This window comes from Schistocerca nitens, chromosome 11 (genome assembly GCF_023898315.1).
Source record: "Schistocerca nitens isolate TAMUIC-IGC-003100 chromosome 11, iqSchNite1.1, whole genome shotgun sequence".
NCBI classification, from domain to species: Eukaryota; Metazoa; Arthropoda; class Insecta; order Orthoptera; family Acrididae; genus Schistocerca; species Schistocerca nitens.
This window is the reverse complement of record NC_064624.1, coordinates 75,293,624-75,317,522: the sequence shown is the minus strand read 5'-3', so window position 1 is coordinate 75,317,522 and position 23,899 is coordinate 75,293,624. Positions and strand designations below refer to the sequence as shown.

The 23,899-nt window shown below is 36.4% G+C and overlaps 2 protein-coding genes and 1 long non-coding RNA gene across 53 annotated transcripts in view; 2 read left to right on the top strand and 1 right to left on the bottom strand.

The window, feature by feature from the left end:
• Positions 1-23,899, top strand: part of LOC126212861 (zinc finger protein 83-like) — a 1,762,073-nt gene that overhangs the window by 1,099,572 nt on the left and 638,602 nt on the right. The gene's annotated exons all lie outside the window — the stretch shown is intronic.
• Positions 6,678-10,480, top strand: LOC126212873 (uncharacterized). The gene is made up of 3 exons (XR_007540952.1): positions 6,678-6,751; positions 7,553-7,589; positions 10,101-10,480. It is a non-coding gene; the product is annotated as an uncharacterized LOC126212873 (long non-coding RNA).
• Positions 14,427-21,484, bottom strand: LOC126212870 (uncharacterized). 2 transcript variants are annotated; one of them, XM_049940364.1, is made up of 2 exons: positions 19,488-21,484; positions 14,427-14,895 (listed from the first exon to the last, which is right to left on the bottom strand). In XM_049940364.1, exon 1 carries the CDS (start codon positions 21,254-21,256, stop codon positions 19,502-19,504), a length of 1,755 nt encoding a protein of 584 aa, XP_049796321.1. In that variant the 5' UTR covers positions 21,257-21,484; the 3' UTR covers positions 14,427-14,895; positions 19,488-19,501. The 2 variants fall into 2 exon arrangements, with proteins under 2 accessions (XP_049796321.1, XP_049796320.1); XM_049940363.1 differs by lacking the exon at positions 14,427-14,895 and adding an exon at positions 19,036-19,255 and having other exon boundaries at positions 19,488-21,482.

The window sequence follows — 23,899 nt, the reverse complement described above, 5'->3', positions numbered from 1 at the left end:
CTTCTACACAGATACAAGTCCGGAGGCTAACTGCCTTTAGCGTCCAACATCCTGCCCCAAAGCCCTCTCCTCAAAGATAGCACACTTGTGCACAGAACAGATTTCGAAATTTATGACGCTCTACGCCACAGTTCTTTAAGAAGTTTCAAAAATCAATTAAGGAACTAAAGAAATTAAATGTATTTTACAATAATTTAAAAGTTTATCTTCCAGGGAAATGTGTATATGGTATGAGTGACATTAAATATCAAATTAAATATTAACTGTTACATTCTAACAGAAAATATGTAATAACCTCATATGTACCCATACAATGTCATCCTGCTTTCTTTGCTATACATTTACTGTATATATAAAATTGTATGATGCACCCTATACTCTTAGTTGAAAATTATCGTCTAAAGTCCACAGGCAAGGAATAACCAAACGTTACATTTCTATTGTCACTGTGACACACGTTAAAGGTGGCATTTTTCTGACCACTACACAAGAAATAAATTTCACAGTGGCTGGGGAACACAGAGCATCCATTGACAGGCACTAATTTACAGCTCTCTGTTTCTGAAGAGATACAAAAAACATAGTTCAAATGACAGAAAACAAGAATTATTGTGAGGTTATTGTTTATCTTTTATGCAGTTTAAACATCATAGTTTCTGTACATCACAAGGAAGAGTATCGTACATTGAACACTATGGAAGACACACTTTGCTTATCCACATAAAGTGTAACTCAAGTGATATGTATACATTATTCCTCTCAATTTTGGCTTGAAGCAACAACAGTGGTTCAATGTCCCAAAAATAGAAAATAGTCTCTGTTGCAAGTGTTGTATTAATATTGACACATTTTCCATTCTTAGCGTACCTTCAGATTACCTTAAACCATTGAGACCACATTAGACATATTTTATTTATCAATTTGTGTTCCGTTGATCCAGTATACAAGAGAACTGCATGGATTTGGAACAAGTCATAATTATACAGGGTGATTCAAAAAGAATACGACAACTTTAGGAATTTAAAACTCTGCAACGACAAAAGGCAGAGCTAAGCACTATCTGTCGGCGAATTAAGGGAGCTATAAAGTTTCATTTAGTTGTACATTTGTTTGCTTGAGGCGCTGTTGACTAGGCGTCAGTGTCAGTTGATGCTAAGATGGCGACCGCTCAACAGAAAGCTTTTTGTGTTATTGAGTACAGCAGAAGTGAACTGACGACAGTTGTTCAGCGTGCATTTCGAACGACGTATGGTGTTAAACCTCCTGATAGGTGGTGTATTAAACGTTGGTATAAACAGTTTACAGAGAATGGGTGTTTGTGCAAAGGGAAAAGTTCTGGACGGCCGAGAACGAGTGATGAAAATGTAGCACGCATCCAGCATCTTACCCCCTGCGATTTTTTCTTATGGGGGTATGTTAAGGATATGGTGTTTCGGCCACCTCTCCCAGCCACCATTGATGATTTGAAACGAGAAATAACAGCAGCTATCCAAACTGTTACGCCTGATATGCTACAGAGAGTGTGGAACGAGTTGGAGTATCGGGTTGATATTGCTCGAGTGTCTGGAGGGGGCCATATTGAACATCTCTGAACTTGTTTTTGAGTGAAAAAAAAAACCTTTTTAAATACTCCTTGTAATGATGTATAACAGAAGGTTATATTATGTTTCTTTCATTAAATACACATTTTTAAAGTTGTGGTATTCTTTTTGAATCACCCTGTATATGAGGACAGTACTTATAGCGGCTAATTGATGCAAAATGTAATATGCATACAGGAACAAAATATGCAAATAATTACCAGCTTAGACATTTCCAATAGTGAACAGAGGTATACAACAATCAAATAACGCACTAAAATTATTCAACAATAGAAATTTGATAGAACTGAAGTTCATCAGCAGCCTGAGTGAAAATTTCTGTGCTATTGTAAGTAATTGTATTCCACTACAAATTGGTAATAGTAAATATTAGAAGAACAATGTGTGTCTTATCTAAATTACAATGTAGAAGTATAATAGAGGGAAACATTCCACGTGGGAAAAATATATCTAAAAACAAAGGCGATGTGACTTACCAAAAGAAAGCACTGGCAGGTCGATAGACACACAAACAAACACAAACATACACACAAAATTCTAGCTTTCGCAAGCAACGGCTGCTTCGTCAGGAAAAAGGGAAGGAGAGGGAAAGCTAGAATTTTGTGTGTATGTTTGTGTTTGTTTATGTGTCTATCGACCTGTCAGCGCTTTCTTATGGTAAGTCACATCACCTTTGTTTTTAGATATATTACAATGTAGAAATGTTTATATTAAAGAATTCATAAAGAGGGTAATGGGAGTTTTCCACTTTTAAACTGTGGTATTATACTGGTATTTTTTTCCCCCTTGCCTGATGGGAGAGCATTAAACACCATTAATAACTGAGTAATGACTCCCTTTTGTACTAGACAAGTTGTTTCTATCAACCTCAAGTCATGTTTTAACCTTGTGTCATAGTCATGAAACACGCTATTGGCTTTGCACATGGGGAGGTTCTTAATTAAAAGGCGCATAAAGGATAGGATGTATTGTGAGGTCATTGTTAATCTTTTATGCAGTTTACAATATTTCTCCATGAATGACTTCTGTTAACTGACCTTTTAATTTGGCTTGCTCTTTTCTGAATGACAAATACTTTATTTTCCACTGGTTGGTCACCCCAAATATTATGCTATTGGACAACAATGAATGAAAATAGCATTTGCTGCTATAATATGTGGAGCATAAGTTGCTCAAATAAGTCTTTATCTGAAGTCTAGAACGTGGCAAGAACAATTTGGCTTATTAGGGATGAGGATGCTTAAAATTTTTGAAGAATAAACTTTCTGTGTATTATGCTCATTACACCCTCCTGAACTTTGAGACCTATCGAAATGAATGTACTTTTATTTCCAGCTGGACCACTGATGAAGATCATGGAACACAAAGTTGGCACATGTTGCAATGTCATCATCTGGTATTTTTTCAACTAAAAGAGGTGTATCATCCGCAAAGAGAGTAAATTTGCTGGTAGCCTTTGCACAAAGAGAAACGTCATTAATAAAAATAAGAATTTAAAAGCTGTCATATCAAAGGCTTTTAAATATGACTAATGTGGTCTCTTGCAGTAACTGCAAGAAAGAAGTAATTACTAATAAAACACTTGCAACAGAGACAGTTTTCTATTTTTCAAACATTTAAGTATTATGATAAGTGAAAAAAAAAATAATTATAACATAAGAAATAAGGAAATAAAAACAACAATAAATGTATAGTGACTTTGCTGAATAAAACCAGTTGCCTACTGTCAAGCAATTTTACAGATAAAGAAAAAAAAGGTTGAAATTGAGCTTGAACCTCCTGCAGGCTCACTGCTTTATCTATTTTGGGAACATCTTAATTTATACTATTATCCAAGAGGTTTAAAATCCTGTTCTTATTAATGTAAATAAGAACATTACGTGATTTGTACTACATCATTTATGCAGCACTTGAAATACATTATCTCTAGGCTCATATGTCATTATGAAGTTTGTTAACTATGTTATACTATTTAATTTAGTTGACCCACAGAAAATGAATATTAGCAGCCTGTGAAGTTCATTTTTAGCAGACAATTTTCTATTCTTTCTTAACACAGCCATTTTCTGGTACTTTCCTTGTACACATTCAATGTTTTATAGCCCTACCCAATTTCGAAAAATCACTGTCATATTCGAATCTCTAACCATTCACTAGATTCAAGCACACATACAGCAATGTAAAACAACCTATTATTAATTAGCAAAAATATTTTATCTGGTTAATTTTCTCTTATTAAACTGATTACTGAAACAGCTTACTTCTGTATGGTCATGGTGAAAGTTCTGATGTCATGCAGTGCTCTTTCTCAGTGAAAAATACATTTACCTCTTGGCTCTTCCTGAACCATTTGCATTTACACATTTGTACAAAAGAACTATCGCATTACGCTTGTACTAAACTGCCCTGCAACTCGCACTGTTAACACATTCTTTGCAGACCTATAGCACAGAACGGAGTAATTAAATGAATGCCCAAAGGGTTCTGATTGGCATCAATTAATACCTGCTACAGCGTATTCTTTCTTTGCATTTCCATATAACTAATACTCGAAATATGACTATAAGGACTTCAATCCAAAATATTCATTATTACACAATAGCTAACGTTATAATCTAGAGAAGCTGCAATCAGATTGATATTGTCACTAGTCATCTCTTCACAAATATTATTGCCACACATGAGGGTATGCAAGACAATATGAACACAAAAATACTGTCGATGTGCATCTAATCCGTAACGAAGTATTATAACAATCACTTTCACATTCATTGGAGATCGCGGCATAAACTACAGCAGAAATTACACGCAATACATCACAGTTAGTTTTGTGAAGTTACAGAATATACACGCACAAATGTTATTGTATGTATCGAGAACAGCGTCTCGACTAGGTGCTATACATACAGGACCTTGGGTTTTCCATAAATGTACAGCACACATATATAATACATACCACAATATTACTGGGTAAATTATCATCCCTCTTTCGGAATCGGAAAACTTACATGCTGCTAGAAAATAAGTCTGATGGCTTTTTTTGCATTAACCATAACCTAAAATAATTCCATACTATATTCACACACTGCACCAAACTACTATCAATTCGCCGGGTCGACCGAAGCGTCCGATCCCACCCGTCGGCTTTGACCCGTGACGTAAGGCTGTTGTGGTGTGTGACGTCACGACGGCACGGAATTTAGTTTGTGAGAGTGGCTTGTTTGTAGGTGTCGTTTTGATGCGATCGGTGGTGCTCTCTGGTGGTGTGTTAGGTGATGTTTTTGGTTTAGTTTGCGAGTGTGGCGGCGTGTGTGAATTTTGGTGAATTGCTTTTTTTATGTCTTTGGTAGGTATGGATATGACTGACAGGATCAACAGTTTTCGGTTGTTGGCTATGATGGGGGACAGTGCGTTGTCTCTAAAAAAAATTTCTTCAACTATTCGGATTTTTGGATGAAGTTGTGAAGTGTTCAGTATGTCGTGAAGAAATGAGGCACCTCGGACCAGGGACGGCTGTATGTGGAGATGTAAGGATAACAGGTCAAGGGAAGTGTTCGATCCCAATGTGTGGCTATTGGTATTGGTATCGGGAGATGTTTTTGAGCTATATAGGTCAAGGGAGGTGTTCAATGTCAATTTATGGGACCGGGAACTGTTGTTGAGTTGTATAGGTCAAGGGAAGTGCTCGATCCCAATTTATGAGATCGGGAGCTTCTGTTGAGCTATATAGGTCACGGGAAGTGTTCGATTCCAGATGATACTGTGTTTAGTGGTATTTGGGGAGTTTTGTGACGTCGGTTTTATTCGTCGTTTTGCGTGCTTTTGTATGGGGGTGGGTGTCTAAATTTGTTTATATTGAGTTTGTCCCCGCCCAAAAACCCCCTATTTCCCGCGCTTGTCCCGTTAGTGTCATTAGGCTTTTTGTGGAACGTGCGTGTGTTTGTTTTTTGATGTATTTTCGTCCTCATAATGTGTAAGTAACGACTTTATATGTGCCATATTGGAATCGTGGTTTATGGTCGTTTCCGCCATATTTGTGACGTCATGGGTCAAAGCAGACGGGCAGGATCGCACGCTTCCGTATTTCCAATTCGCCTATAGTTATCGACACAGAAGTTTATATACGGCAAAAAATACCTTTCCAGTGGGCTCATTAAACAACAAAAACAACGCCAGTAATAATAATAATAATAGTAATAATAACAACAAGACTTTCACCAAAAGTTACTATGGCATCAGGTGTGTTTGAGCAGTTGCCAGAAAGCAGTTTTCCAGCGCGAGAAATAAGGCGCTACTGCGCATGCGCGGCTACGATGACGTAGAACTTCCACGCTTGCTACTTGCGCTGCTCGTACACTTTCTGGCGGCCCATTTCTGGTTGGACTCATGTGAGACGTAGCTCGTAGCTGATTTCAGTTTACTCTGTCGACCATGTGCAGCAGCAACAGCAATGTTTTTTCTGGGGACGAGGTGATGCAAAGTAAGATTATTTGTTAATTAGTTGTAAAAAGTGTATGTTAATTATGGGTGAGAATATAGAAACTCTATTATATATTTGTTATTTTCAGACTACGATGTAATGGACGAGTTCTTGGTTTTCCATCCACCCCGTACCCAAGAACAATTTCCTTCATGTCCCACACCGGAACCGTTGTGGGACAAGGAATCTACATTGAAATTAATTGAATTCTATAGAATTCATCATGAACGGCTCGGTAAGAGTCGTGATCTGAAGAGGAAACATCAGTTATGGACCGCGATGTCCACGTATATCACGAAAGCGCTGGGAAAGACGTTCTCGCCAGCGCAATGCGAAAACAAATGGCGATGTTTGCTACATTCTTATAAGGGCGTAGTGGACAATAACAATAAGTCGGGGAGAGGTCAGAAAGATTTCATTTATATGAAGGAAATGGACGAAATCTTCCAAAACAAGACCAACATTTAGCCGGAGATTTTGCTTGGTGCAAGTAAGTTACATTCGATACTTCGTACAGTCATCACTTGAATTTCTTCAAGAGACTTGGTTTATAACGATTTTTGATGTACATTAACGCAGTGCTTTATTTTCTTTAGACGTTGTGGCGGAGGCAGCGACCGACCAACCAAGCGACCAGGCTGTTCCAGGTCCATCGGGATACTCGACGAAGGTTAGTTTTTTCTAATTCTCACTCTGAGTCTGGAAAGTTTAATTCTTTGAGCGAAATATGCCTACTGCTTGCTGAGACTGCATTTTATGACTTTCATAACAAAGCTACTAAGTATCTTGAAGTGCTTTGCATGGAGTATTTTCCAAGCAAATGATTTCTGATAGTTCCATTCGTACTGTACTAGCTGTTAATTACTAAATGCTAAGAGTCCACGTGGGTGTGAGCATTGCAGTTTCATAGATTTTTGTTGTATATGACCTTCCTATTTTTTGTATCCTTCAATTTATGGTTTATGTGCGTAAGTAATTTTTCAATTCATCCTCCAAGGTAACTGGAGGTATCAATTTTGTTTTACAAATATCTGTAAATATAAAATGGTTTGATTCATATTTGCAACATCGCGGACCGAAGTTATGCAGTTTGTCATGTCTCTCAGTGAATATTGTGGGAGTATACTGGATGTTTGTGTGAACTTTTTTCGTTTTCAGTGCATTCGTTGTTAATTTCATTCAAATTTCTTTATATGTTAATCTTCCAAGCAAATATGACCACAGTTTGATTTGTACACTATTAATGGCAATAATTTAATTGGTTAGAGGCACTGTAGTTTTCATTCCTTAATATGCGTTTTACCCTCTTTAAGTATTGCAGACATCTCTAATCTACCCTTATTCCTTTGGAGGTATTTACATTAAACTGGTTTATTAGTTACACGAAAATTTTTTTCAGTAACAAAATTGCTATTTGACTGTGTTCATTCTCTCTATCCAAGCAAATCTGATTTTACTCTGTATTTCTTAGTGTCTTCTTTCCTGTACTAAATTATTTTCATCGCTGGGTAAGTGCTAACATTACTATGATGTAATACTTCCCTATGCCATACTTATGCATGAGCATTTTAGCAATTTTGGTGCATGAGCATGTAAGCAATTTTTGTGCATGTTAATATTTAAGGACTCTGCAAGTACATCCACCCCTCCTCACAAGAAGCTTAAACTGAAGAGTCGCACAGTAAGAGATTTCCAAGAAGAGAGGAGCAATTATTTACAGGAGAGGCTAGAGATGGAGCGGGAAAGACAGAAAAAGAGAGACCAGAGGGAGAAAGAGAGGCTCCAGTTGAAACGGGAAAGCATGGAACTGAAACGTGAATGGATGGAAGTGAATCGTTCTTTGCTGAATGCAACGTTGGAGCATAATATGCTCCTCAGGAAGTATTTTGAGGCTCGGATAAGTTCTCTTCCAAAATTTCATTTTTAAATCTTTTCTTTATATTGTGCCCTTTCAATTTTTATAACTTATGTATCACAAATATTGCTAATTATATCTTGAACTCTCTGCTAGATACCTAAACTTTAAATAGTGGTTTGTTAGTGATAAGTGTTGGAATTTACCACTTGCTCTATTGCTGATAAAATGTATGGCAGAGGGTGTGTACCATTTATTAGATTTTCCCATTATGTTCATGTAGAAGTGCCTCAGTGTGAGCTGTATTTGGTCTAATCTTGTCTCGATCCCTGCAGGAGTTATATGTAGAAGACTAGTACAGTCATTTAAAGCTGTTTCTTAAATCTTTGTGAGTAGGCTTTCTTGGGACACTGTGACTGTTAGTCTACCAGTTCATTTAAAGCATCTGTGACACTTTCATGAATCCACCATGTGACCATTTGTTCAGTCTGTATATTCAATATACCTCTTTGTTTGGTTATAAGTCTCTCACACTTAAGCAATAGTCTAGGGATGGTGGCAAAAGTGATTTATAAGCAATCTTCTTTGTAGACTGATTGCATTTCCCTTGTATTCTACAAATAAACCAAAATCAGATTTTTTAAAATGTCTGTCCCCAAATAGATACTTCGGTCAGTTCGGGACTGTGTGGCAAGTCATTCTTTCATTGCTCTATTTTTCCTCCAGTATTTTCTCATCGTGTCTTCCCTTCAGAACAGCTCACACTGATCAATGCTTCTGCGTTTGGAATCCTAAATCTGAAACCTTACAGGGGGTGGGGGGAGAGCTACTTTCATTTATAATTAACTGCTAAGATATTGCTTGTTAATTTGTTCCCATGTATCTGGAGATAAATTTCTTAGGCTGTTTTCATTTGTCCTGTTTAACTCCAAAAAAAAAAAAAAAAAAAAAAAAAAAAAAATCATTTACTCATTTTTTTATATTGTCATTTGTTTTAATGCTTTGCGTGTTATTGGCCCTAAGAAATTTGCGTCACGCAGTTTCTTCATAGTTTTGTTAGATTACAATTAACTGCTAGGCATTAATTTATAGGTCATTCATAGTATAGCACAGTTGTTTTAACCCTTGCAAAATTAACTTTGCATTCATTCTGTTCTATTTTGTGTATAAATTTGATATTTTTCTGATTTATTGAAATATCTTCAGAGTTAATTGAACTTTCACCTATTTGACCATCATTAAGTTTTCGATGTAAATTAGCTTTTATTTTCAGAGGTTGTTCTGTGGGATTCAGTGGTTACTGATCAGAGATTTCTAAATATAGTACAGCAGAATTAGGTGCAAATGCGAGGTAATGTAAAGTTCATTATCTTCCCATCCAGATAATCCATGAGACTGATTTACAGCTCCATGACTAATATGCAAATCCCAAACAAGTACCTGGCAGCTAGTTCATTGAACCACTTCCTCTCCTGTTCCACTCGAAGCAAGTGGGGAAAAATTAACTTCAGTCAATTTGTGTGTGTTCAGATTTATCGTTTTCATTTCTGTGTTGTTGCACATATTTTCACATTTACAGGAGAAAGCTGTCATTTCATGACATCCTCATACCACAAAGTACCTTTAATTGTTGCCACGCAAACTTGCATATGACACACCTCTCTATTTTGTAATACAAAATGAGCTGCCTTTAAACCTTTTTGGGGTCTTCAGTCATAAGAATCCCATACTGTGAAGCAGTTCTGTGGCAGAGGATGGACAAGTGTACTGTAAGCAACCTCTTTTGTGGTGCTGTTAAATCTTCAGTGTCCTGCCAATCGGATACAGTCTTTCGTTTGCCTCCCCAACATTTTCTCTGTGATCATTAGCTACAATGTTAGGAAGAGTGCCTGGGACTCACACTTTGGTCATCTTTCCATATGTTTATTATTAAGTACCTAGGACATGTCACCCATAAACTAACTTACATGCCTAATTAAACTGTTATGGATTTAAATTTACTCACACCAAAATTAGTTGATGCAGTAGTTTTTTGAGTTTATTATAAATGATTTTACGAACCACATATGCCGTATTGTGTTAATCATTTCTTCAAATTGCATGCTTTGTCCTGTTTCCTTACTAAAGTCTTCCTGAGCTCAACATCTTGTCATGCAAGTGATAGGGTGTTGGCTCATTGTTTTTACAGGTTGAAGCTGAGGGCATCAGATGTCGCGTCTGTGAAGAGCAATGGAGGAGTAGTGATTATAAACTGTAATTTTGAACTGTGCATTTGGTGATTATAGTTTCAGTGTAATTGTGACTTGTCTTTGTGTTTGTAGTTAAATTGTAATTGTGAACTGTGCATTTGAGTATATTATAAATTTTAATTGTATATTGTAACATCCCACCCTCCTCTGCCATCCTGATCTGGGTCTTCCATGGTTTCCCCAGATAGTGTCAGGCGAATGCCAGGATGGGTCCCTAAGTCCATGGCAGTTGTTCCAATACCCTTTGTATGCTTATTTATAATATTGGAACAATTAAAGTGTTAAAAAAATGAAACTCAGCTTTTTTAATTCATGTCATTTACCACCACTCAGTGACCTCATTTTATGCTTATAATCAGTATATTTTACAAATCAATGTTAAATGCGTATTTGCATTTGTTTTCCTGGTTTGACAATCAGTTAAACATTTTCTCAAAAGTAGTGTGCAACTTGTTTGGACCATATAAGGAGTGTAACTGATCAGACTGCAACTTGTACCAAACCAAACTCTAGATACCACACCTGCTAAATGACACACTTTCGGCACTTGACGACTGAAGTGAAGCTTTATATTTACTGTAAATTTGTTTTTTGGTTGACAATTGACTCTTGAGGATTCATTCTGCGAAGTAGAAAAGTATTTTGGCCAGATTAAAATTCCAAAGGTCTCAGGTTCAATCCCCAGTCCATTGTAAACTGTAAGGCCTCTTGTCTGTTCAGATGTTGGAGGAAGGCAATGGCATGTCACAAACATTACCATGCCAAGTATAGTATAGTTGTATCCAAAACAATATTCAGATTGACAATTGCTGTTCAGCTAAATGAAGATGTTTAGCAACTGTTCCTGCACATTTTTTGTCTTGTTTCCTAGATGGGTGCTATGTGCACACAATGCCTGGGCATCACTTTTGAATCTAGGGCAGTTCCACGAGTCTGGCTTTATTTTATCACTTTGATGATAAAGACCTCGAACCATTATACAACAATTTTACTCTATTTCATACATAAACATAATTTTTGTAACAGTGTATTACATTGGTCTCATAACACAATAATTCAGCACACCTATTTCCAGAAAAATTGTTATGGAGAGAAATTAATGGGAAACAAAATGATATAGAAGATACATGCCTTAAATATTTTACTAACTAGATTTTAAAAATGTAATTTTGGGGGATTCTTTTGCAGTAAACTACAAAGGAAGTTGTTAATATGAAGGCTATATTTTAATGGCCTAGCCAATCTATCTCAAATTGCAGCACAGCCAACATAAACTGAATTACGTGCAATCTCATAAGAGTCAAGGAATGTAAGTCACTCTATTATAATTTTGTCATTCTGGTACTCCATTTTCATCATTCTATTAGAAAATATTGTTAAAACATACTTCTTGTAACTGCCATGAGACTTCTATTTATCTCTTGAATCTGTATTCGCATGTCTATTTTCCATAAGAAAGCAACATTTAGGGTTTTCGAGTAATAGGAGACAGCAATAAAAACGTCAGCCTGGGGACCTTAACAATTAAATACATTGAATAACAGCTATTGAAATGTATTGGCTCAAGAAACATAGTTCTTCATAGTTGTTACTATATGCCTTTCCAACGCTGAAGATGAAAATTTAGGTGAGGTAACATTTGTTCAGTTCCAGCACTTCTCAAAACAAGAATGAAGCTTTGAAGTAAATGTATTTTTTAACAGAACTGGTAATCGGATGGTTTGTCATGGAACAGTCCTCTTAACATTTATAAGGCAGGGTAAGTAGTAGTACTGTACCTTGTTGCTGACAAGTGGTTAAAAAAATAGTTTTGCATCAGTCACATATGTTATGTAGCACCATTGAAAGTGAATTGCCTTTGAGAATCCCACACTCACATGAGTGAGGCCAGTTAATGTTTTAAGTTGTAGGATAGTTCTTTCTACCAATTTAATATTTGCATGTCGTGTGAAGTGTTGAGCATCAAATGTTGACCTGCAATGGATGTAGTGGCAGTAGACTGGCTATGATCAATGTCACACAAATCTTGGATGGAATGGGTACTATAAATTGAGAGAAAAGTTAATCATTCTCCAACTAACCTCAAGGGAATTACATGGATTGAAAATGTAGTTAAAATGATATATGTAAAAGATTAAGATGTAGGGCTGCTGCACCTTTACAAAACCACCAGGAGGTATTTGCCTTCTATGTATTGTCATCCACATGGAAAGAGTTGCTATTCTGCAGTACCAGGTATGGGTTCACAATCTCAACATCTCAAACATTATGTACTCATGAGTGCACCACTGTAGTATATATTTCAGAGTAGATGTGTGAAATTTCGGTACTCGAGCTAATTTTATTGCATCCTGTCCAAGACAAAAATGTAAAATAAGGGAAAAGCTATTGGCTTAAAATACTTCATATAGTTAAATACAGTGCCATCCCTACAGACAACTGACATGACACACCAAATGTAGATTTACTTGCAGGAACAAAATGTTTGTATTTAAAGCCGTGTTTGGGCATTTCAGCAGCCTTGGGATTGTACTGGTATGTTAATGCTGAAAATTTACCTACTTCTGTTGTGAGATGTGTAAATTTTACAGTAACTTTTCCCTCATGTGTTACTGATTTGTTATTGCACTAAACGTATCAAAAACGTGTAAACCTATTATGATCCAACACACACACACACACACACACACACACACACACACACACACACACACACACACACACACACACACACATTAATAGATGTCTAACACATTTCTATACTTTTGATATTCTTTACCTGTTTTACAGCTAAGTTCAGAAACGGATACCAGGACTGATTTGGATTAGTACCAATTTGGAGAGTGAATACATTACAATGTTGTAAAATCGAAAATGTGGACCACAGACCAAGAGTCGACTTATCACAAATGTGCTGCTAGTGTCCCTGTGTGCTATGAACAGCTTTGTTGTTATTGTCATTATGCAGAGTAAACACTGTGAAGCCAAGAAACTGCAACTGGCTATTCATATTCTACTTTAGCAATGAATGTAGCAATGTGGCGAGTTAACAATGACACTTAAGAAAAAATGCAAATCTTACTCTATAATATTAATGTAGATAGTGTCATCTCTAGCCATAAACAAATATGTGAAGCATTCAATAACCATCACTGCAACAGCCCCCTACTCCATTGATCAGACATAAAGTTATCACCAGGGACACTTGCTCGATCCAGTCTCACTAGCTGATATCTTCAGTATTATAAAACTAAAAACAAATTCTCATATGGTTTTGATGGCAAATGGTAATCTGTCCAGAGAAGTGGATCAAAACACCAAAATGCTTTGCACATTCACACTCATATTTCATTCAATATTGAGGCATCTCAGATCAAGAAATGATCTGTGTATAAAGAACAGAGCAGTGTAAGGCACATGGTAGTTTTACATAACCAAGTGACGAAAAACAAGGGGACAGACAAAAATTCAGAGAAAGTAAAAAGCTTCAAGAAATTCTATATAGCTAAATAATTAGTGAATGAGTAAAATGAGTGTCCTGTAAGTGCTTCTTACAGTAGTGTATTATTTATTAACATAAAATTAAGAACGACATTCAGATTCAAACAACTGTGGTACAACAGCTGTTCACTACATTCTTTGTAAAGAAAATCAATGAAAGTGCTTGGGCTTCCGTGGCCAGCCAGTCAACATAAAAGCTTTCTGGGTATGGTATGGCGTCATAATGTATAAAAGTACTGCTGCTGGAGAATAACCAACGTGTTGGCCATGGTTGCAGCAGCCTTCTTATGATGCTGTACCATATCCAGAAAACTTATGTCTAATACCAATGAAAGTTTACTGAAGCATTTCTTTTCAGGCATTGATAATTTATGAATCACTAAGTTTCATCTGAATGCAAACCCACCAAAATTACGAGTCTTCAGTTATGTAAGCAACAAGCCTTTCTCTAGAGATTGCATCACAATGATAAAGGATTTTACATCGTAATACAATGAATGCTCAACATATACATTCAGATTATATAAGGTTTATTTGCACAAAGACATTACAATTATACAGTGAAATACAGATTAATCTGTCAATGAACTTTACAAACAATGATCAGTATTTCTCATAATACAGTGAAGGACAGTGTAAAATATACAGACATTACAATCACACTGAAATATGAATCTGTCAGACAGTGAATTCCATAAAATACACTTCCTTTACATCATCTGAATTATTTGTACTCTTTACATGATCATCACAACAGCAGTGCATTAAATGATATGAAATTATCTGAATAACGAGTAATTATCCAAGTTTATGAAAAAGATGACATTTGTGAAACTGGCAGCAATGCCAATAAATATCGCAGAAAAGTCTGGTACTTATGCACAGTCAGTGCATTTTTTAGTTCTAGTACGACTGTCAAACATCGTTCATGTTTTACAACTGTACAATGTTTGTGTTCCAAATCAACATTATATAATGGACAGCATAGTATATCAGTTGCATAGTTTCCTTTCCTTTTGGGAATATGAGCGTAATAGCAGTAACGAGTTCTTTGCCGAGCGAACGAGAAGACTTCATGGTCAATCACCAAGCACTGTAGATCAGATGTAGAAGGGTAGTTGGTTGCTGTTGTCTTGAATTCGCCTGCCAAAGGTTGATATCAGCAAAATGATCTTCAGGAATGACCAGCAACATCTTGGAACAGCCCATCTAGTACATGAAACATTTTTAAATATATGAACACCACACAAAATCTGAATATACCTGAAAAATTGATGTTGTTAGTAGAGACAGGGGTACTTTTTTATGAAGTCAATGTTCTAACCAAATTAAACTCCTGCTGGACCAGGAGAGCAGAGGAGGGAGGGGAGGGGAGGGGGGGGGGGATAGGAGATTTGCAGATCACTGTGTGCATATCAACAACTCAACACTTCTGCTTTACAGTATTACTGGTCTTCTTTCATCCTTAAGCGTTTACATTCTACGACAACTTTCCTATGACATTTATATATTCCAGAATTCAAAACCAGAACAGCTGTTGGCATGAGTGACAAAAGTAGATAATTTAAGGTGTTACGTAACAACTCAAATCACTTAAAGGCAAGTCTTCTGGTCCAGGTGGTATACCAGTCATGTTCCTTTCCGAGTATGCAGATACAATAGCACCTTTCTTAGAAATCATATACAACCTCTCACTTGACGGAAGGTCTGTTCCTAAAGACTGGAAAGCAGCACAGGTCACACCAATATTCAAGAAAGAAAATAGGAGTAACTCATTGAATTACAGACCCATATCACTGAACTAAATTTGCAGTTGGATTTTGGAGCATATACTGTACTATAACATGAATCACCTTGCAGAAAATGACAGATACATAACCAACACGGATTCAGAAAACATTCTTCTGCAACACAGGTAGCTCTTTATTCCCATGAAATAATGAGTGCTCTCAACAAGGGATATCAGATAGGTAGGACAGAATGAAGTCAAGTTCTGAGAGAAATAAAGATTAAAACAAACCTTCAGTTTCAGAAAGAAATCTAACAGCATAATCCTGCCACATTGGATCAGCAAACATATATGTTGGTTAAAAATTTACAGGAATCAGCATAATTTTTTTTCCACCCAATTTCATCGCAGTAAATGTGAAATGCCAGCTATCTTTAGTGCATCAAAATATTCGAGGGCTTAGAAGTAAAATTAATGAACTACTTATGTGCATTGATGGATTAGAGTCATTGAACCTAGTTGATATAAACTACCTCTCTGAACATCATGTGACCACTGGTATAGTAGACATGTTAAACCTTACAGAATTGAAGTTAGCCTCTTACTTCTGTAGACAAAATATGGAGAAAGGAGGAGTTGCGACAGTTTTAAATTTAAGAATCTTGACATTAATAAATTTTTCTTAGGGTAGCACTTAGAAGCATGTGCAACAGAGATACAATTTCGTAATAGGTCCTTTATAAAGTAACCCTATACAGAGCACCTTCAGGAAATTTCTACCTGTTTTTAAATGGTCTTCAAGCTTTATTATCTCATCTAAAAAAAATAATAATAATAATAATAATAAAATGAATTTTACAAGCCATATTCAGCCAGAAAATCGTAGGCAAAATTGTCCAAAAATTCAGAGTTTTAGTTTTAATAACTCAGCGACTCAAGGTATGATGAATGTGAAACTTGGTATCTCGTAGCCTAACAATGTAAGGTTCTCAAATATACAGTTTCATTTACGTATCATTTTTCCAATGCTGAATAAATTAAGTGAAAAGTTGAAGATTTTGTAAGGAGGTCAGAATGTAATGTTTTGGACCTGAATTTGCAAAAAACTGTGTTCTATAAAACTTATTTCATTATCCAATGTGGGCTATCAATGCTAGATAAATTAAATCAAAGTTGGACGCAGGAAATGCAATGTGAAAAAAATGTAAACTTCGGATTCTTATATCTCCGAGTACACACATGTTGAACATGAAAATTAATACACAATAGATCACTAGCACAAATATGTGGAATGCAACATTTCATTCATCTACTAGTTTCCAATGGTCTGAAAATAGGACTCATTTGACACTTCTTTTACCAACACAGTTTTTATTAAAGCTACAAAACTAGTCTCATTCTAGACATGTTTGAAGGAGCCCCCTCCCCTGATTCATGGGTTTAATTTCAAATATGTGATAACAATGCTACACAAATTTGGGGCAAAGTAACTGGAAAAATCGCACTATGAATAAAGTCTTAACTTCGGTTTTTGATATTTTGTTGATTAACGGCTGGATAAACATGAAGCTGTGGACAACAACAACTTGTGAACATAAAGTTTTCCAATATAAAATGTCATTCATGTACTACTACCCGCATTTCTACAAAACCAATTCAAACTTAATTTTTGTAAAAATTACAAAAATATATCACATTCAATTACCTTCCAGAAAATTTGTTTTCCACACCGGTTTTCGAACTAATCACAGTCAGAAAGAGCATGCTTTCAAGCAGCCAGAAAATCATGCTCGATTTTTCAATGTATGCTAACAATACCTGAAAATGAGCAACAAATTTGAGAGTTGTACGTCGTTTTTATTTTTAAGTTGGTAAGTAACAGCTCACAATATAGCGCTGGTCCATGGTGAGGCTTTCACTACCATTTCAGGAATATGAATCAGCAAACTCATCACCATAGGGGTCATGCCCAATAGCTGTGCAGTACCAGCCATGGGTGTGTTTCTTCATCCACATTCCCAAGCCTGTAATCTGCTTTCTTAATTTAGGTTCCAAAGCCGTATGGTACCTGCCTATTTAAAAAGCCATTTGCTGAGAACCTGAAATCCTCTGTTCATTGTCTCAAGACTACTGATTATTTGCTTCAGCCGTTTCCATGGTAGACAGCATGTGAGATATGATCACGGCATTATCTCTAAACAATGTCATCACGGACCAATGCAATACAGTGAGATATCACTCGTCAATGAGACACAGCAGAACATGGTCAACAGGTTGTTGAAATCTAGCCTGTTATTTGGGTTCATTCCCTCAAATTTGTCCATAATTTTCTAAAAGCAAGTTGAATGTGACTTATTTTAATTTTTAGAAAAATTAAGTTTGAACTATAGTCATGGGTGATTGGAATTTGAGAGTAGCAAAAGGGAGAGAAGGAAACATAGTACGTGAATATGGATTGGGGCTAAGAATTGAAAGAGGAAGCCGCCTGGTAGAATTTTGCGCAGAGCATAACTTAATCACAGCTAACACTTGATTCAAAATTCATGAAAGAAGGTTGTATACATGGAAGAACCCTGGAGATACTAGAAGATATCAGATAGATTATATAATGGCAAGACAGAGATTTGGGAACCAGGTTTTAAATTGTAAGACATTTCCAGGGGCAGATGTGGACTCTGACCACAATCTATTGGTTATGAACTGTAGATTAAAACTCAAGAAACTACAAAAAGGTGGGATTTGTGGAGATGGGACCTGGATAAACCGACTAAACCAGAGGTTGTAGAGAGTTTCAGGAAGAGCATAAAGGAACAATTGACAAGAATGGGGGAAAGATTAACGGTAGAAGAAGAATGGATAGCTTTGAGGGATGAAGTGGTGAAGGCAGCAGAGGATCAAATAGGTAAAAAGACGAGGGCTAGTAGAAATCCTCGGGTGACAGAAGAAATATTGAATTTCATTGATGAAAGGAGAAAATATAAAAATGCAGTAAATGAAGCAGGCAAAAAGGAATACAAACGTCTCAAAAATGAGATCGACAGGTAAGATAACTACTGCCTACAGGAAAATTAAGGAGACCTTTGGAGAAAAGAGAACCACTTGTATGAATATCAAGGGCTCAGATGGAAACCCAGTTCTAAGCAAAGAAGGGAAAGCATAAAGGTGGAAGGACTATATAGAGGGACTATACAAGGGCGATGTTCTTGAGGACAATATTATGGAAATGGAAGAGGATGTAGATGAAGATGAAATGGGAGATAAGATACTGTGTGAAGACATTGATAGAGCACTGAAAGACCTAAGTCGAAACAAGGCCCCGGGAGTAGACAACATTCCATTAGAACTACTGACAGCCTTGGGAGAGCCAGTCCTGACAAAACTCTACCATCTGGTGAACAAAATGTATGAGACAGGCGAAATACCCTCAGACGTCTAGAAGAATATAATAATTCCCATCCCAAAGAAATCAGGTGTTGACAGATGTGAAAATTACCAAACTGTCAGTTTAAGGGGGGACGTACACGAAACTGCAGTAATTTTAAAAGTATTTTATAAAACTCTAATTTTTTAAGATAATCAATCCAAATTTGGTACAGTTATTAAGAAATGTTATGCGCATATGAACCTAAATTTTCATTTTTATTGACCTTTTACATCTTTAATTATTAACAATTAATTTTTTTTCAACAATGTAATTACAAATGTTCCTTTTTTGAGAAAACTGTGAGAGCAATGTTAATGAATTTTTGTACACACTTTCATACCAAATAATTACAAAACTCTGTGGAGCAGAATTTTTATATCTTCTTTTGTTCAGTTTTTACGGGTCTCCCAATTTCCCTGAAAAATAATATATCAAATTTAAGGAATATTTTCTACCATAAATACCTTACTATTTTATTAAATGAAAATTCCTTCCACAGAATTTTTCACTATAGTACTGACTAGTCATATACCAAATTTCACTTCTCTACCTTTTGTGGTTTTTGAGAAAAAGGTACATAAAGTTATAAAAATGTAAGTTACGGGAAAACTGAATCAATGATTTGATAGTGTTTGTATTAGGTCTTACCGTCTCTGTGTGAACTAGTGCAAGCCATATGCATACTCCTCTTCATCTGCAAGCAGTCTCTTCTTTGCTTGTCTTCTTTGGTTAACCTGCTGTTCAATTTTATTGGCTGTAATATCAGCCGCAGCAACTCTTTTGTCATCGATGTCCTTCAATATTGAATAGGTGAAAGCTCCTGGATGAAATCCTAGCCTCTGTAGAGTTTTTATTCTTCCAAGATTACCATTGTTAAAAACTAAACAAGCATCATATGCAGCAATTTCAACAATAATTGTTGAAACAAATGTTGTTTTTGGGCAACGTTTCCAAATCAGTGAGTTGTAACTTTCATTAGGGTTTTGTGTCTTTCCATGCACACACTTTCGTAGGAGGTCTGGCTCTGCTAAACACCTAAATGTTGGTTTTATAGCACTTAAAACAGCCACAGGTAAACTGTGCTTGTGTGAATAGTTCATGCCATCACGCTCAGCCTGCTTGAATTTGCACCACGATATGTCACACAAATTATGTACAGGTTTGTCATCTGTGGATAGTTTATGAAAATAAATAGACCACACAGCCTTCTGCATGTTATTCAAATTTCCACTGTTGTCCCTTATTGCCTTGCCATAGTACACTTGTAAAGAATGAATTTCTTTGTCTGTGAGTCTGTTGGGACCACCTAAAAGTTTTCCATCCTCAAGTTTCCTGCCCTTCAATTCACGTTTCAATTTTAAAAGTCTGCCTCCCATTCGTTTTTGCACATGTCCAACACATTCCAACTTTTCTATAGCACAATGGGGACCATAAGGTTCACTTTCCAAAACAGTTTTGAAGGAGCTGGAGTCACCATCACCAAGGTATTTTGTGTATCTAACACCGTACTTTTCCACACTTCGATGGAACATAAGTTTCATAGCTGCAGGTTCCATTCCACCACTAGAACCAGAATAATTTCTACAGCACACTTTCTTGTGTTCAACCTGCCACTTATTTTCTTCCACTTCACCAGCTCTCTTTCCGAGTACACAGCTATAGCAATATTTGCTCATTACCTGAACGTCAAGAATTTTTCCAGTATCAACACTAATGACAGATGATACTCCATACAGTGATGTATGTCCACGCTTCATCCACGTTCCATCACATGACACACACAAATCGGTGTCTGGCGTGTTATCTGCTTCTGTCTTTAGTTCACTATTCATCTTCACAGCTTCCTTTGCAGAGGACTTCAAGTTTTCTTCCACTTCCTCTTGAAGAGCACTTAGCAGTGTTTTATTTCCAGTGGTGTACCTAGCACTTGGTTGTGGCATGTTCATGATCCCACAAAACAGTCTGGTACCTTCCCTGCCTATGCCCAAACATCTCATGCCATATATTAAACGCATATTTGCTTCATATATCCGGTTACTTGATGCCGAAGTTCTAAAAGCAGTGTCTGAATGACAGCTTTCACAAGTAAGATGCAACATACACACTATTCCAATTCTGTTTTCTTCGTCATATAATCTCAAACTTTTTGCACCACAGTCAGCACATACACAAGCAGATGATATAATATCAGATAGTATTTTCAAATCAATAAGCCTAAAACCACTAGTAGCTTGAGTGTCTGAGCCACAATCATCAAGTGATTGACAGCTGTCAATTTTCCTTCTCGAAGCACTCGCTTTCTTGGTTGAAGTATCGTTTCCATTTGTTATTATGGGGCTGGTTTTCAAGTTGTCTTTACTACATCGAGAAGCTTGACACTTTCTAACCTTTTTAAACACCTTACTAGAACGCGGCATGCTGCAAAATATAATAACAAGTCTACTTACAACTTTCGTAAAAATGTATTCCAAACAAACACTCGTAAACAAACGCTATAAATCAAAGAATATAAAACCAGCGGCAGAGATATTATTCCACAGCCTTCTTGATGTAGTACACAAACGTTCCCTGCATTGTGACTGCACAAAACTGGAAAAAAACGCAGTATAAATAGATATACGAGAGGATGAAGACCAAGATGGGGGGGCGTCGCCCTGTGCAAGCTATTACAAATTATTATTTTTTTCCCCCTTAGAAGCGGAATTGGAACGTAATATTTGCTAATTGAAATTTCAATACCATGTAGTAAATGAAGAGCCAATAAAATTTTTTTCACAAATTTGGTCATTTTCATGTACGTCCCCCCTTAATAAGTCACGGCCACAAAATACTGACGCGAATTCTGTACAGACGACAAATGGAAAAACTGGTAAGGAAGATCAGTTTGGATTCTGTAGAATTATGGGAACACGTGAGGCAATACTGACCCTATGACTTATCTTAGAAGCTAGATTAAAAAAAGCCAAACCTACGTTCCTAGCATTTGTAGACATAGAGAAAGGTTTTGACAATGTTGACTGGAATAATCTCTTTCAAATTGTGAAGGTGGCAGGGGTAAAATACAGGGAGCGAAAGGCTTTTTACAATTTGTAAAGAAACCAGGTGGAAGTTATAAGAGTCGAGGGACATGAAAGGGAAGCAGTGGTTGGGAAGGGAGTGAGACAGGGTTGTAGCCTCTCCCCGTGTTATTCAATCTGTATATTGAGGAAGCAGTAAAGGAAACAAAAGAAAAATTCGGAGTAGGTATTAAAATCCATGGAGAAGAAATAAAAACTTTCAGCTGAACGGAATGGACAGTGGCTTGAAAGGAGGCTATAAGATGAACATCAACAAAAGCAAAACGAGGATAATGGAATGTAGTCGAATTAAGTCAGGCGATGCTGAGGGAATTAGATTAGGAAATGAGACACTTGAAGTAGTAAATGAGTTTTGCTATTTGGGGAGCAAAGTAACTGATAATGGTCGAAGTAGAGAGGATATAAAATGTAGACTGGCAATGGCAAGGAAAGCGTTTCTGAAGAGGAGAAATTTGTTAACATCGAGTATAGATTTAAATGTCAGGAAGTCGTTTGTGAAAGTATTTGTATGGAGTGTAGCCATGTATGGAAGTGAAACATGGACGATAAATAGTTTGGACAAGAAGAGAAGACTTTGAAATGTGGTGCTACAGAAGAATGCTGAAGATTAGATGGGTAGATCACGTAACTAATGAGGAAGTATTGAATAGGATTGGGGAGAAGAGGAGCTTGTGGCACAACTTGACAAGAAGAAGGGATCAGTTGGTAGGACATGTTCTGAGGCATCAAGGGATCACCAATTTAGTATTGGAGGGCAGCGTGGAGGGTAAAAATTGTAGAGGGAGACCAAGAGATGAATACACTAAACAGATTCAGAAGGATGTGGGCTGCAGTACGTATTGGGAGATGAAGAAGCTTGCACAGGATAGAGTAGCATGGAGAGCTGCATCAAACCCTTCTCTGGACTGAAGACCACAACATCAAGTTTGAACTGATGTTTTAGAAATTTCGAAAGAAGTATGTGAATGATATTTTATACTGGGTAACCTTACATTGCAAAGTTGTTGAGTCTAAAGTTTCATGTTTTATGATTACTTTAATCATTAAGCTATAAGAAGCCAAAGATAAAACTTTATTCGCAGCATTGTTTTTCTGGCTACTTTGCCGCAATTTACGGAGCAGTATTAGGCCTGGATGAAAATTAATCCCACTGTCTGGGGGCAGAGGGGGGCTTAAAAGACATTGGTTAGAAGGACATTAGTTTTGACACTTTAATAGAAAATTGTATTTATAAATGAAGTGTGGAATGTATCCCATTTTAATCATTTCATAAAGATCATCTTGTGGATGAATTTGTACATCATTAGACAAAAGTAACTGAAATTTTGTATCCCAAATCATCCTGATTCTGATCTATCGGATGTTAAGTTTCATGATCAGCACGTGTTTACTCTACGAGATGTAAAAATTCAAAGTTTATATTTCTTCCGTGCCACAATTTGCATGTCCATGATTCAAATTATTTAGCATTGATAGCTCACATTGGGTAAGCAAAAACTTTTTTGGTCTTTTTTTGTTAAAACAATGGTGTTTTAACAAGTCCAGTTTGGAAAGAGTAATAGAACAGTTCTTTTGCAAAATCAGGTCAAAAAGACCACATTTTTCACCTACTTACCAAATCTACTTTCCATTTAATTTATTCCATACTGGAAAGTGGCACAAAAACAAAACTTTATACCTGACAACCTTGTGTTATTGGATTACATACCAAGTTTCATGTTCATCATACCTTTAGTCCCTAAGATTATATATATATATATATATATATATAAAGCCAAACTCTGAAATTTTCTGGGCAATTTTGCCTACAATTTTCTGGCTGAATATGATTTGTAAAATTCTTTTCATTATTGTTCTTATGAGAATGCATAAAGTGGTACAAGATGGCCTAATTTCATTTCATCAACAAAATTTTGCCCAAGGTAACATCTCAAATTCACCAGAAATTTACATTCACTCTGCACATGGAGTAAAGCGAGCGGC

Excerpts from the sequence above, each read along its gene's own strand:
- LOC126212870 (XM_049940364.1), bottom strand. The coding sequence starts at position 21,256 with ATGCCGCGTTCTAGTAAGGTGTTTAAAAAGGTTAGAAAGTGTCAAGCT.